A 12,990-nucleotide genomic window follows, 5' to 3' on the forward strand; every position below is an offset into this window, starting at 1 on the left:
AGAACTGGGTTTGATTCCCCTCTCCTCCACATGAAGCCAGCCGGGTGACCTTGGGCTAGTCACAGCTCTCTTAGAGCTGTTTCAGCCCCACCTGTTGTAGGGAGGAGAAGGAGATTGTAAGCCAGATTGATTCTTCTTTAAGTGGTAAGAGAAAGTTGGCATATAAAAATCAACTCTCTTCTTCTTCATTGTCATCATCGTCGTCGTCATCATCATCATCACTCAAAGCCCTCCGATGATCATAAATGATGATGGTGCCAGAAATGTAATAATTATAGCTTAACTATTCAAGTTTGATCACTAAAGGTTGTACATATAGCTCCATGGCAGATTTCTCTTCAGATTTAGATTAGTTTCAATACACACATTTAAGTTTTAGACTCCTTATAACTTATGCATTTATTTTACTCACAAAAACATGTACATATTTCCCCATGTGGTGATTAATAGGGGATAGCCTAGACATTTGGAAGTCCATCATCCTTGATAGCCCCTTTCAAAATGCACTTGCAACAGCTATCAGTGAGGGAAAAGCTCATAACTGCTGCTCACCCATCAATATTCTAACCATGGAGATTAGACCAGCTTCTGCCTTATCAAAGCATAAGAAGCCTTCTAAGACATACATTTTTCTTATACCTGGACAGCTGTTGCCAGATGTTATAACTAATTGCTTGAAATAATAAGATGGTGTGTGGAATAGCAGACTGGCTCCAGTTAATTGATAAGTACCCAGGTAATGATAACTAAAGAGACCAGTTCCAGAAAATCTATCTTCAATGGTAAATGAACCCTTCAAATGTGATAAACCCATTATTTCAAATATCAATGGTTAAAAACTGTTGCTGAAGAACAAAGTTTTAAAAACTCAATAGAGTGTGTAAAAGCAGCGCCATGCTGTTCATGTTCACTGTGTGGATTTTTTAAAAGCAGCGAGGTATATCTGTCTCCTATCTATATATAATGTACAAAATAAAGATTTTTACTGAAAATTCTTTTTTAAAAAGTGTGTAAAAGTATTAAAATGGCATTTATTGTAAGGTTGAATTCATTGACTATCACACATATTTCAAGAGTCCTCCCCTCCCCTTGGCCTGTGGATCCTTCTGGAATATTCACACTATTCACACTAGATACATTGTCATAAATCTCTGAAAACTATAGGAATACAAATACATCATTAGTTCAGCAATAAGTACTCGATGTCTGTGTGGGATAGTTTCAGGTCTTTTCCTTTCCTTCAACTGATGATGTTGCATGGATTGCTATGTTTTCTCAACCAGCATTTCGAGATGATGTGTGAGTATCTGACCATTGTATTCTCTTCTGGCTTTAGAAGCCAAAAGAGTTTGGCAAACAACCACTGTTGAGTAGGACTGCATGTACAAGAGAATGCTTGCTTCTCAGATGACAGCTGGGATGGAGACTTTAACGTATCACAAATTATTTGGTATCAGGAACTCATCTCACAGGACTGGAGATATAAGACCTCCATTTCAGCCTGTGAGCATCTGAAACAGCAGACAAAAGGGAAAAAAAATATGTATTTCTTTCTCTATTGATATCAGTGTTACAGCTGCAACAAATGGTAATCTCGTCTCAGTAACAGGGACTGTGCTAGCAAACTTAAATCTATGCTCAACTTTTGTACTACCATGTTGCTGAAAGAAGCAGGTCAACGTGGGACCTGGTGTGATAGTCTTTGAAAATGTCACAAGGTGCTATTTAAAAATTGGGTCAGTTCTGGAGGAAAGGAGCATACAAGAAACAAAAGACACTGCACAGTTCCACTGAACAAATGATGACATTTCTTAGGAAAAAAATACCTCTAGTTTTTGTAACTGACATTTCTCAACCTCTTCATCTGTTCATTTTGATCATAGTTCAATCTGATAAATGCTTCCTCATGCTTTTGCTTTCAACAAGCCACCTTAGAAGCTGGAGCCACTTTCTTTCCCAGACATTTGGAAATCTTGCCTTTTGATCTGTTCCCACATTTATTACAGGTTTCTAATGCCCTGAATCTCTCTCCTCTCTTTCTCTTTGGCAGACACATATCACTCTAACCATAATGTGCAATAATTAAAAATGAAGAAGTTTTCAAAAACAATAGGTTACATTATAACACTCCCCCATCATCTGATGAATGAAGCAAGTAGTTACAAACACACGGATTCTTAACTAAAGTTCTGCAAAATTTATGAGCCATCATAAGCCATGAAGTATCAACTGACAGATGCTCAAGGGTCTCCATGTTCAGAGGCAGCAAAAATATTTATCTAGTCCCTAAGTCAACTGAATCTGAATTAAAATATATGTAAAATAGTTATTTTTTGAAACTGGACCTGAACCTTTGTTTGAAACTGTAACCTGAATGGGAATGATTCCTTTCCAGAGTGTCTGATAAAAGCTGCAGCATTAATCCTTGCATCATCATCATCAACAACAACAGCACATCAAGGATAAGAGTAATGAAGGAGTCCTGTAACCTAATGGCAAATCAAGGTCCAGAATGAAAAAAAAATCTCATCAACCCATTTGAATCCCCACTCTGCTATGGAAACTTGCTGGGTGACCTTGGAACAACCAATCTCTTTTAGCCTCACCTACATCAGAGGGTTGGTGTGAGAATAACATGGAGAAGGGGAGAATACTGTTGTAAGCTTCTTTGGGTCCCCATTAGAGAGAAAAGTGGGGTATAAATATATAAATTAAATAGATAATAATAATGAGTCTTTATCCTTCACGAAATGTTCATAACCACGATCCTTCACATTTTTTCTAGTTTGAATTGAAGGAGGACCCTAAGATTTTTGCCAATTTCCCCACATGCTACAAGCCTCCTGCTCCCACCCTACTCTTGGAGGTCCCTTGTCCACCAGGATCAAAATTTTGGGCTGCAGCAGGAGACGAACAGTGAGAAAGGTCCCCTCTGCGAACCCATTCCATCAGAGAAAATATTTTGTGTGATAGATAAGCCTCTGCCCTCATTCAGATTCCTGCAGTTTCAAGAGAGTGGCACAAGAATGTAACAAAGGCTTCTAAATTCAAGTAAAAATAAAAATAGAACCAGGTGTCATCTGCTAGTTGATAACAAATGTTACCAATCCAAATCTTGGCATTCTCTGTTGCCAGCAGTTTAATATTTATATATTAAAGAATAATTTAATACCAGCTCAGCAGCTTAAACAGCTGTCATTTAACCACTAGATCTGTTACCACCACATCCTAGTCCTCCTGGACCTAATCTATTTATTTTCAGCTCCTTTTCAGAAGTTACAGCAATCATCCTTGATACTTATTGACCAATGTGGAGCACACCTGTTCTGTTACCACATCACAGAAACCATATATGCAACTAAGTAAATTAACTCACTGTATTTGTTGAGTTTCCATTTAAATGTAAACCACTGTCAAACAGAGGGGAGGAAGCACCACTGCTGTGATCACTGGATGGTCCTGGAGAACCTGAAAAGTGGCATTTTAAAAGGTGATTTATACTGGTTATGCAATATTAAGCAGACAACAAATAATAATATGATTTAGAAAAAAATGCAGTTAATGTGCAAAAATAGTTAGCATTGAAATAAATGTAATTGCAATTGATCACAGCCATATATTTCTTAACAAACAAACAAACAAACAAAAACCCACACAAGTAGTATGCAAAAATAGAGGCCAGTTGACTGTATAATAAAGCTGGTCTAACATTAATAGCATGCAACATAATGAACCGGGCAGCAATATAAAGTATTAGTACCTTATTACTTTAAACATTTTTGCAGTTGTACTTATGTGTCCCTTCAAATTATCAACAGATATATATGACAAGTATGTAGCACCAAAAATATTTATTTTATTTTCTGTCTGTTGTTTTCCTGAGGGGTTGAGACTGGTTACAAAACTAAACACAACAAAAACAGAATGCCCAAACACATATACTGTCACCCATTTTACACGTTAGCCAAAACAGGAAACTATCCCAGAAGGCACTTGAGCCAATTTTTAATGGAGTGGAAGGAAAACCTCCAAGAATGCATCTCTATATTCTCAAAACTGGCATATGGACAGCACTGTCCCCATGTTATTCTTGGTCCAACTTAAATACTTTAATTACAAAGGCTTTGAAAGCATATTGTGTACACAAGGCAAGCCATTAATGGCTTTAAAGCTCAAGATAAACCGACATCTTGAACTGTAACCATTAAGTGACAAGAAACTAGAGCAGATGCAAAGGAAAATGTGGCCACTTGGAATATTCTTCCCGTGAGGCATTTCACCAGTGTTGGGCTACTACTCTTTCGATCTCCCTGCTGAAACATGATTAAATTCAAAGTATGGGTGTAATGACCTACGTTATTTTGAAGACTAACTCATTTGTACAAACTGAAACTTCAGAACAGATCACAGAACTAAAAGAACAATCCTAAAGGGGGAGCAAAAGGGCTAGGGAAGTGATATAACCCTGGTGACGGTTTAATTGCCACCTGGGCCATGCAAATGAGCATGGACGCCCGCGGTGGAGCACTTATGCTGGCACCGGGGAGCAGCGCAGCAGTGTGAGTCATGGGAACTGGTGCAGCCATGGCAGCAGTGCATCCCAGGTGCAGGGGCTTGCGCCGATGCCAAAGGGGGTGTTCCCAAGGACAGGCCTGGTTTTAGTTGGCTCCCTGACCCCTTTCAAGGTGGGAATGCCCACATTTTCAGGCACAAAATTATGCCTGCAGAAACCATGGTGCAGCCTATAGAGCTGCATTATAGAACTTTGAAAAATCCCCCCCCCCCTCAGTGCAGCCATGCTTCCAGGGCCCATGTTGGCTTAGGACCCTAACAAGTGCCTGGCCAATGGGCCAGGGGCAGAAGGGAGCCAAGCCTTCATAGCGGTGCCCAATAGAAGATCCCCACCCTTTTCATATGCACCAGTCCACCCACACACACCTTCTGGCAAGTAAGGTGCACGCAGCTCAAGATGCTGTCCATCAGCTCCCAGCCATGGGAACTTAGAGCGAGCAGCACAGCACCCATGGTGGCGGCAGCAGCACGGGGAGAGCACTTTGCTCAACAACTTATTTTGTGCAAAAAAATATCCAGGAGAGCAAAGCCCACACACTCTATGGCTGAGCTCTCCCACTCAAGCGCCATTCCAGGTACAACAACTGCACAGCCAGGACCCATTACAGGTAAGCTGGGCAATGCAACCCCAAACCACATTTCTGCCCTCCCTTTCCCCCTACCGGGGTTGGCAGCCCTTGCAGGCCAAGCGGCTCTTGTGTCCTCCAGTGCCGTGCAGCAGCAACAGGTCTGGAACCTACATGTTGCTTTTGCTCCCTGTCCCCACCAACAAGGGAGAGCAATGTCATGTGGCTAAAGCAGAAGGGCGGGATGAGACGGATGTGCAACTGTTTCCCATCCCCTGCAGAAATGGGCCTTTCCTGATGGTCATGGAGCAAGGGCATTGGGATGAAAAAAGCGCCCCAATGCTCATAGGTCTATGTCTCCCCAAAGACAACTCACACCCTCTATGTTTCATAGGAGCACAGCTCCCCACCTTGAAAGGATGGCATGCAGGACCCACCAATGAGCACTGACGTTTGCAGCAGCACCAGACAGGAATTAGAAGGCCTAACATTGTAATGTCGAAGTCAGAGGCGGAGGGGCCAGTGCCGCTAATGCCACAGACCCCACCCCCAAAGGCTCGTGACTGGACTGGTTGAACATCCCAGAGGATCCCTCATGCGCCCTCCAGGAAGCCTTTGGTGTCCTTCTGTGGCCATGCATGCTGTTCTTTCTCAACAGACTGCAGCGGGAAGCCATCCAACAGATAAAACTTTGTGTGTAACTGTCAACCTTTCGTTCTACCCACAAGCTTACCCGCTTGACCAGCCTCCTTTCATAATGGATCTGGCCCTATCATACAGTTTCTTCTGTTGGAGACTAACCAATATGGACACCCGGTGCAGATGTGAGTGGAATGTGAGCTCCCAGCACACCCAAAGTTGGATACTGAGGCCAGACACTCCCATGCCCATTTCACCCCTCCCCCAATAAAGTTTTCTCAGCTTTGACAGCTATGTGTGTGCATCTCTGTTAGGGTGAATGGGCGGGCTGGTGGGTGGAGTGGTTGAGGAGGGGATTCTCAAAGGCCACCACCAACATAAGGTGCTGCACGTTTTCTCCCCCCACCCCACTGAAGGTTCTGAGATAGCATGGCCACTCTCCTGGATCCCAAGCTCTCACCCAAAGGTTGCCATCTCCAGCTCAGGAAATACCTGGAGCTATTATGGGTGAAGCCTGAGGAGGGCAAGTTATGGGGAGGGGAGGGACTTCAATGGGGAATCACACCATAGAGTCCATTTTCTGAAGCAGCCAGTGTGACCAGAACTGATCCCTGTTGCCTGGAGATCACTTGAAACAGTGAGATAACACAGAGTGGTAAGCTGCAGTACTGCAGCCCAAGCTCTGCTAACGACCTGAGTTCAATCCCAACAGAAGTCGGTTTCAGGTAGCCGGCTCGAGGTCGACTCAGCCTTCCATCCTTCTGAGGTCGGTAAAATGAGTACCCAGCTTGCTGGGGGTAAAGGGATGTTGACTGGGGAAGGCACTGGCAAACCACCCCACAAACAAAGTCTGCCTAGTAAACATCGGGATGTGACATCACCCCATGGGTCGGGAATGACCCGGTGCTTGCACAGGTGACTACCTTTACCTTTACCTACCACCTGGGGGTTGGCAACCTGGCCTCATCCTCTGTACTGTGAGTCCAGAAGGCCTTGAGGTGCCCAAAGATCCAGGAGAATGGGGTGTTACATTGAGGAAGCTCAAGCAGTCAAAGACTGGGAGGGGCTGCAGCACTTGATGAGAGGTAGCTACCAATCAAGGGGGGCAGACACTTAGAACAGAATGGGGGTGCCAATTGTCACCCTGAGGGAGTAGTTGCCCGTGCTAGTGGGCTGCCCATTCCCAGCCACCTTTCACTCTCTCTGGGGCTCAGTGCCTTCTGAGCTAGGTGGACCCACCTCACCATCGTTGGGGCCTGAAGAGCCACCATGAGTGGCTCCAACACATAGGGCGAGCACTGGTTGGAATGTCATTTGGCCACCATAGCAAGGACCTCTGGGCACCTTGGGGATTTGCTTGGAGTGGTGCACAGTGTCACCTAGGGGCAGATGCGTGTGGAGGGCATCTTGGACAACCTGTCCTGCTCTATGTGATCCCTTGCACTGGCTGCAGCCGCCTCCCACTGCTGCCAGCACCTTGACCTGTCCAGATAGGTTACCCTTGCCAGGGTGGGAACCCCTCTGGCCGCCGAGGTCACTGTTGACACCCTGCCACTCCCCGACACCGCCACAGCTGCAGATTTTTGCTTTTTGTGAGGGAATGAAGTAAGAAAGTAAAAGTGTATGTATTTTTAAGTGAGGCAGAAGAGAAAATTCCTCCCACAAGCCCTGAAGGTTTTTGTTGTTGCTGTAGTCAAGTCTGACTTATGGCAACCCTTCATGGGGTTTTTAAGGCAAGAGATGTTCAGAGGTGGTTTGCCATTGCCTGCCTCTGCACAGCGACCCTGGACTTTGCTGGTGGTCTCCCATTGAAGAACAAACCAAGGCTGCCCTTAGCATCCAAGATCTGAAAAGATAGGGCTAAATTGGGCTACTCAGGTCAGGGTATCTAGCCCCCAGGAATCCACTTATAGAACCAGAAACATCTAGGCTTAGTACTCATAGCCTCTTTCCCCCAAATGAAGGGGATGAATCATACAAATCAAGTCTCTGTTCATATGAACCTCCATGTGGACTGACCAGTACCCACCATGCTTATAAACACACGGAGAAACATACATTCTCCCTCAAGCATGCAACAATGGTGTGACTGAACTAGTTTCTCTTTTACACAGGCTACAATCTTAAGAACACTCTCCTAGGAGTAAACCCCTATTGAATAAAAGGGGATTTCTTAATAGACTTGCTTAGGATTGCTCCAACAGACTCACAGCTATACATATAGCAAAGAGACAGAATCATTTCGAACTATTATCAACCCATTAAGTTCAAGGAGCTTTAAAATGCTTCCTTAACATGTTTGACAATCTTCTTTTTAAAAATTCCCTCTCAGTTTCATGCATACTGCAAACACCGGATCATATTGCTCTGAAAGTTGTTACTGCTGACTAGAACACATTGACAATACACATCATTCTTCTTTCTTTTCTATAACTTAGCACAGCACAAGCAGAAGGTTTTGTTATTTTGGATTTACACTGGTGCACTTAAAATACTTTTCTAACATTCAGAATGTAATGACAAATGCTTCAGTATTCTAAGCAACAATGCTTGTTAAACAGGGTTAATAAGCTGGGGAAACTTTCATCCTTCAATCAATTTTTAGCTTCAGCATTTCATCATCTCACAAGTCTGACATATACAAACAATATTCAAAACTCTAATCAACAGGAAGCAGAGGAGCGTTCATCCAGTCCTAGCAGACGCTAAACCATACCACTTTAATGTGCAAGAGCTGCATGCAGCTGCCTATCTCTTCCCTTCTTCTTTCAGCATCAATGCACACAAAGAAACTGACACAAACACACATAAAACCAAACCTACTCCCTTGGTGGTCATACTTGTATGTACCTCTATTGAACAGTTTCTAGGATTAATTCATATAATCAGTGGAGCTGATAGCTATCAATCAATATACTTTGTTGCAGAAACCTATACAGCAACATCTCATGGGATACCTGTTAAAACTTCCTGTCCATGCCATTTGGAGAAAAGGGCAATGATATCATGGAAAGGGATCAGCCGGTCCACGGGTAGCTGAACCATAGAAGCCATGGCTGTCCCTGCTCTTTGAAGTGGAGCAGTCTGAGAGATAATGAGTGGCTGGTGGCCACCCAATGAGATTCATGGCCAAATGGAAATCTGAACCTGGTTTTCCCTGGTTTCAGTCTAGTGCTACATCCTGCTGACGCTCTAAAAGATAAGCAACATGTCCTTTTCCCTGTCCTTCCAGGAAATGTGCAAAAGCACTCTTTAAAAGAACATTTGACTGAAGGCATTTTTACTTTCTTGTACTGAAATTGGGCAGCCTGTTTTTTTCTTTTGAAATTCAAAATGTGAATTTGTCAACTGTTGTTTACATTTTTTTTCTTTCCACTTTGAGCTATAGCAGAGAAGCAGGATCGATTTTTTTTAAAATAGCTAAAAATTACAATGAGAACATCTTAGTCTCCAAGTTAAATTGAAGAATGTATATAAATTTTTGCACACATGCCTAGCATCTGTGATAATACACATAATGAAATATTTCCTAATAGACTACTTTCACTGGGATTTATGTGTTCCCTTTGCACACATTATGCAAGGAATTATTATAACCACTACCCCCCAAAACAAAACAAAAACAAAAAAACACTCCAGTATTTTTCCTTCACTGTCTTCATCATCTTTTCTGTGTCTGGTTGTAAAACTTAATTAGTGGATTCTAGCCTTAGAAACTCCCTACACAAATCAAATTCCAAAACATTTTAAGTAGCTGACATGGCAATCAGCCCCCAATTTAATGGAATGATTATGCTTCTTGGAACACACTTGTGAAAATTTTGTATTAGCTGTTACATTGAACCAAGCTAGGTATAGATAGTTCTTATTAATTTCAAAAGGACACAAAAAAATGGGCACTGTACTGACTTGACTGACTGCAACCATTTAGCAGCTGCTTCCCTATGGTGCAATTCCACCTTGCTGTAGTGTTTGTGTACCTAGTACTACCACACAGGGATGTGCACCATTTTTTCTGTTTTTTCCCCCCAGGTTCGGGTTTATTTATCCCAGAATTTTTCAAAAAGCTGAAAAAGTAGAATATATAGGATTTGGCTTTTCTGAATAATTAAAATATTTGGGTTTACCCAAACCCAAGAAATATGCAGGGTCCCCTGCTGTCTCCGAGATCAACGGTAGGAGGTGACACGGATCTAAGTGCTAGGCTCCAGCCCAGTGCTTAGATTTGCATTCCCTGCCGCCTCTGAGATTGGGGTGGCAGGGGACGTAGATCTAAGTGCTGGGCTCCACCCCGCCACCAAACTTCAGTCATGACAGCAGAAGTCTCAACCAGCAGGTAAGTAAGGAGGAGGGTGGGGGAAAATGGCAGCTGGGCCAAAGCGGCCCTTAATCATGCTGAAAAAATTATTTTGGACCTGCTTTTTCAGCTGCCTTTATCAGCAACCATTTTTTACTGGTAACCCCCGCACAGGAAATACAAAAAAAATGCATACCCCTACTACCACATGGTGTGACTGATTGGATTGGTCTTTCTCACCTAATCTGCCTTAACTCATGAAGACCTACATGATCTCGCTGAGGTAGCTGCAGATTTATATATACATTACAGCTGTGTGAGACTGCAGCACAAGGAAGAGGCTTAAATATATGCAATTGTTATATATTACTGGGCCATCTCAGTCAATATTGTTTACTTGAACTGGTGGAACTCTCCAGGGTCTCAATCACAGAACAGTCGGGTAGAGAAGAATCTGCTCTACACATGCTACCTGAAATCTTCTAAATGCAAGATAGGTGCCCTGTCACTGAGCCATGGCCTCTCCCTTCCCCAACAACCACAATATTTGTTTAATTCTGATTGGAAGTGTCTCTCCAGGGTCAAGATAATGGTCCCAAGGGCAGTGGTGTGTCCAAGACCTGCCAACAGAGATCCTGTGTAATTAGAGATAACAGGGATCAAACCTGTGACTTTCTGCATACAAAGCTTGTGCTGGACCATCAAGCCTCTCTCTGCCTTGCATGTATCTATGGATGTATGTAAAGAAGATACGCATAAATAAATAATTTAGAATTAAAGTATATAATTTGTCCCAGACTAAAACACTCTATGAATGAAATAATATTTGTGTGCAAGTATCTGTTATGAGAAATGCTGCAGAGGAAAACATTGTACCAAGATCCATTAATTTTGCCTTACCCAATGGGAGCTTTAGAAATGATGGAGCTTCCCTGAGGTACTGAACGGTGATGGTAACTTCATCGCCAGCATTTCGCAGTAGATGCACCTGTCAGTGTGACAAATAACAGCTACTTTATACCAAAGAAGAACTAGGCATAGAGAGCAAAATAGTCTACATCAAAAAAACCACAAAAAACAAAACCCACATCTCTGTAGTTCTGTCAGGAATCCAATATTCATGTTTATCGCTGGAATAAAGAATATCTTGAGGGTCAGACCACCAAAAAAAAATGATAAAGGCAAATGTATCCGCAATTGTGGCATAGTCTGAAAAATTACATTTTGAAAGGCAATCCATGTTGGCATACAACAAGAGGGGGGAACCCTGATATGTGTCAAAGATATTTCTTTTAACACAGCTGGAGCACAAAGCTGAACATTTTAAATTTCTATTTATTTTATTGGGAAAACATTAAGCACATACTTGTATTTTGCATTCAATTTTATGTGAGTTCAGATGCTTATCTGTGACCACATCATGCCCATGTTTTTGGCTGGTGATCTTTTGAAGTTTTGTGGTCTGGATTTTAGGCTATAATCAAGCCATCAAGGAGTATAGAAATGTCCACAATGTCAAGAGAAAGAGGGAAAGAATTTCATGCATTTTATCTATCGTATTTTAGATTAGATTGCATATAACCAGCAAAAAGCTTCAAATCTTTATTTAAAAGCCTCATAATTACCAACTAGCAGCAGTACAAATGCCTCATAAAAATGCAAAATAATAAAACCAAAGAATAATAGCTACAAATATGCAATACATAATAATTAAGCAGCAGTATATAATAATGGAAGCAACAAAAACAATGGCTCCAAATGATGTTCTGTACAGTATTATTCAATTTTTTTACTAAGTGACAGGGATCCCAAGGCTACATTGTCAGTGGCAAGATGTGTTTCAGTCCATATATCCCTCAAACATTAGATATATGCTGCTCAAGATCAATGGATCAAGGAGCTTCTAAGGGATAAAGGAAGTATTATTTAAAAAAGGAGAAAGTTCCATTGAACAAGGATGCCTGCATTTGGCCATACAGAACACGTAACATTAGCATACCAACACAAGAGTGACAGTGGCTAAAACCTTGTGCAAGAGGAAGAGAGGACCACAGTCACTTCACAGATCAAAACTGGCAAAATGCACTGCTGTCACTTGAACACCAAATAATAATTCTCAGATTATAAACCTACTCATTCCAGGGTTTGCACCACACCCAGAACAGTTGAATCCATTATTCCATCATTGGTAAAATTGACCTTGTTAGCCAAATTGCTCAGTTATGAAAATTTATATGGGGGGATTAGCGAATTAATAACTGGCAAATGACGTAACTGCAGGATCTAACCTATGTATACCAAAGTCTGTACCGTGACCACAAAACAAGGCGAAAGCAATGAATTTTCAGTTAAAAGAATTTTACTCAATTATATGTTCACACACACAAACACAACAGATTCTCACAAAATACACACAGAATCTATAGAATAAAAGGTAGTAGCAGTAGAGACATTCACCAATGTGGCAGTTTCCCTTTGAAGAGGGGCAATATTCACCTGATCCAGTAGAGGATGTCCGGGGTTCCGTGCGGCTAAAATGAGGGGAAAACGGGGAAAGGGGACTCCTGGGGCTTGACCAGCAAGGCTGGAGGATTGCGTGGCAGGGCAGTGCTTACCCAAACTAACAGAGTGACAGCCAGTATGAGAGGGGAAAGGGAAGGTAGCTCGCATATGGCTCAGAGCGGCCCCAGTTATACTTTTTCTGGGGTGGGGGATGATGTGTTTACCCCCTCGTGGTTCCCATGACAAACAAAGGTGGACAAAAGCATTAATGGTCGGCTGCTAAGGTGGGGCAGGGGCAATTGAGACAGGCTAACCTACACCTATGGACTGCACAACTCCGGGAGACTTGGGAGACGATCGTTGATGGGATTATTGGGTTGGAGACAAAGACGCGAACAGCTGCGTCCAGGCGAG

The 12,990-nt window shown here is 42.5% G+C and overlaps 1 protein-coding gene across 6 annotated transcripts in view; it reads right to left on the reverse strand.

Annotated features, from left to right (window-relative positions):
• SNTG2 (syntrophin gamma 2) overlaps window positions 1–12,990 on the reverse strand; it is a 329,718-nt gene that overhangs the window by 116,867 nt on the left and 199,861 nt on the right. For all 6 annotated transcript variants that reach the window (XM_056856441.1, XM_056856443.1, XM_056856445.1 and 3 more), the window contains exons 7-8: window positions 10,975–11,062; window positions 3,377–3,468 (exon numbers count right to left, since the gene is read on the reverse strand). In XM_056856441.1, the coding sequence (XP_056712419.1) occupies window positions 3,377–3,468; window positions 10,975–11,062 (180 nt within the window). The remainder of the gene's footprint in view (window positions 1–3,376; window positions 3,469–10,974; window positions 11,063–12,990) is intronic.

This window comes from Euleptes europaea, chromosome 10 (genome assembly GCF_029931775.1).
Source record: "Euleptes europaea isolate rEulEur1 chromosome 10, rEulEur1.hap1, whole genome shotgun sequence".
Classification (NCBI taxonomy): Eukaryota; Metazoa; Chordata; class Lepidosauria; order Squamata; family Sphaerodactylidae; genus Euleptes; species Euleptes europaea.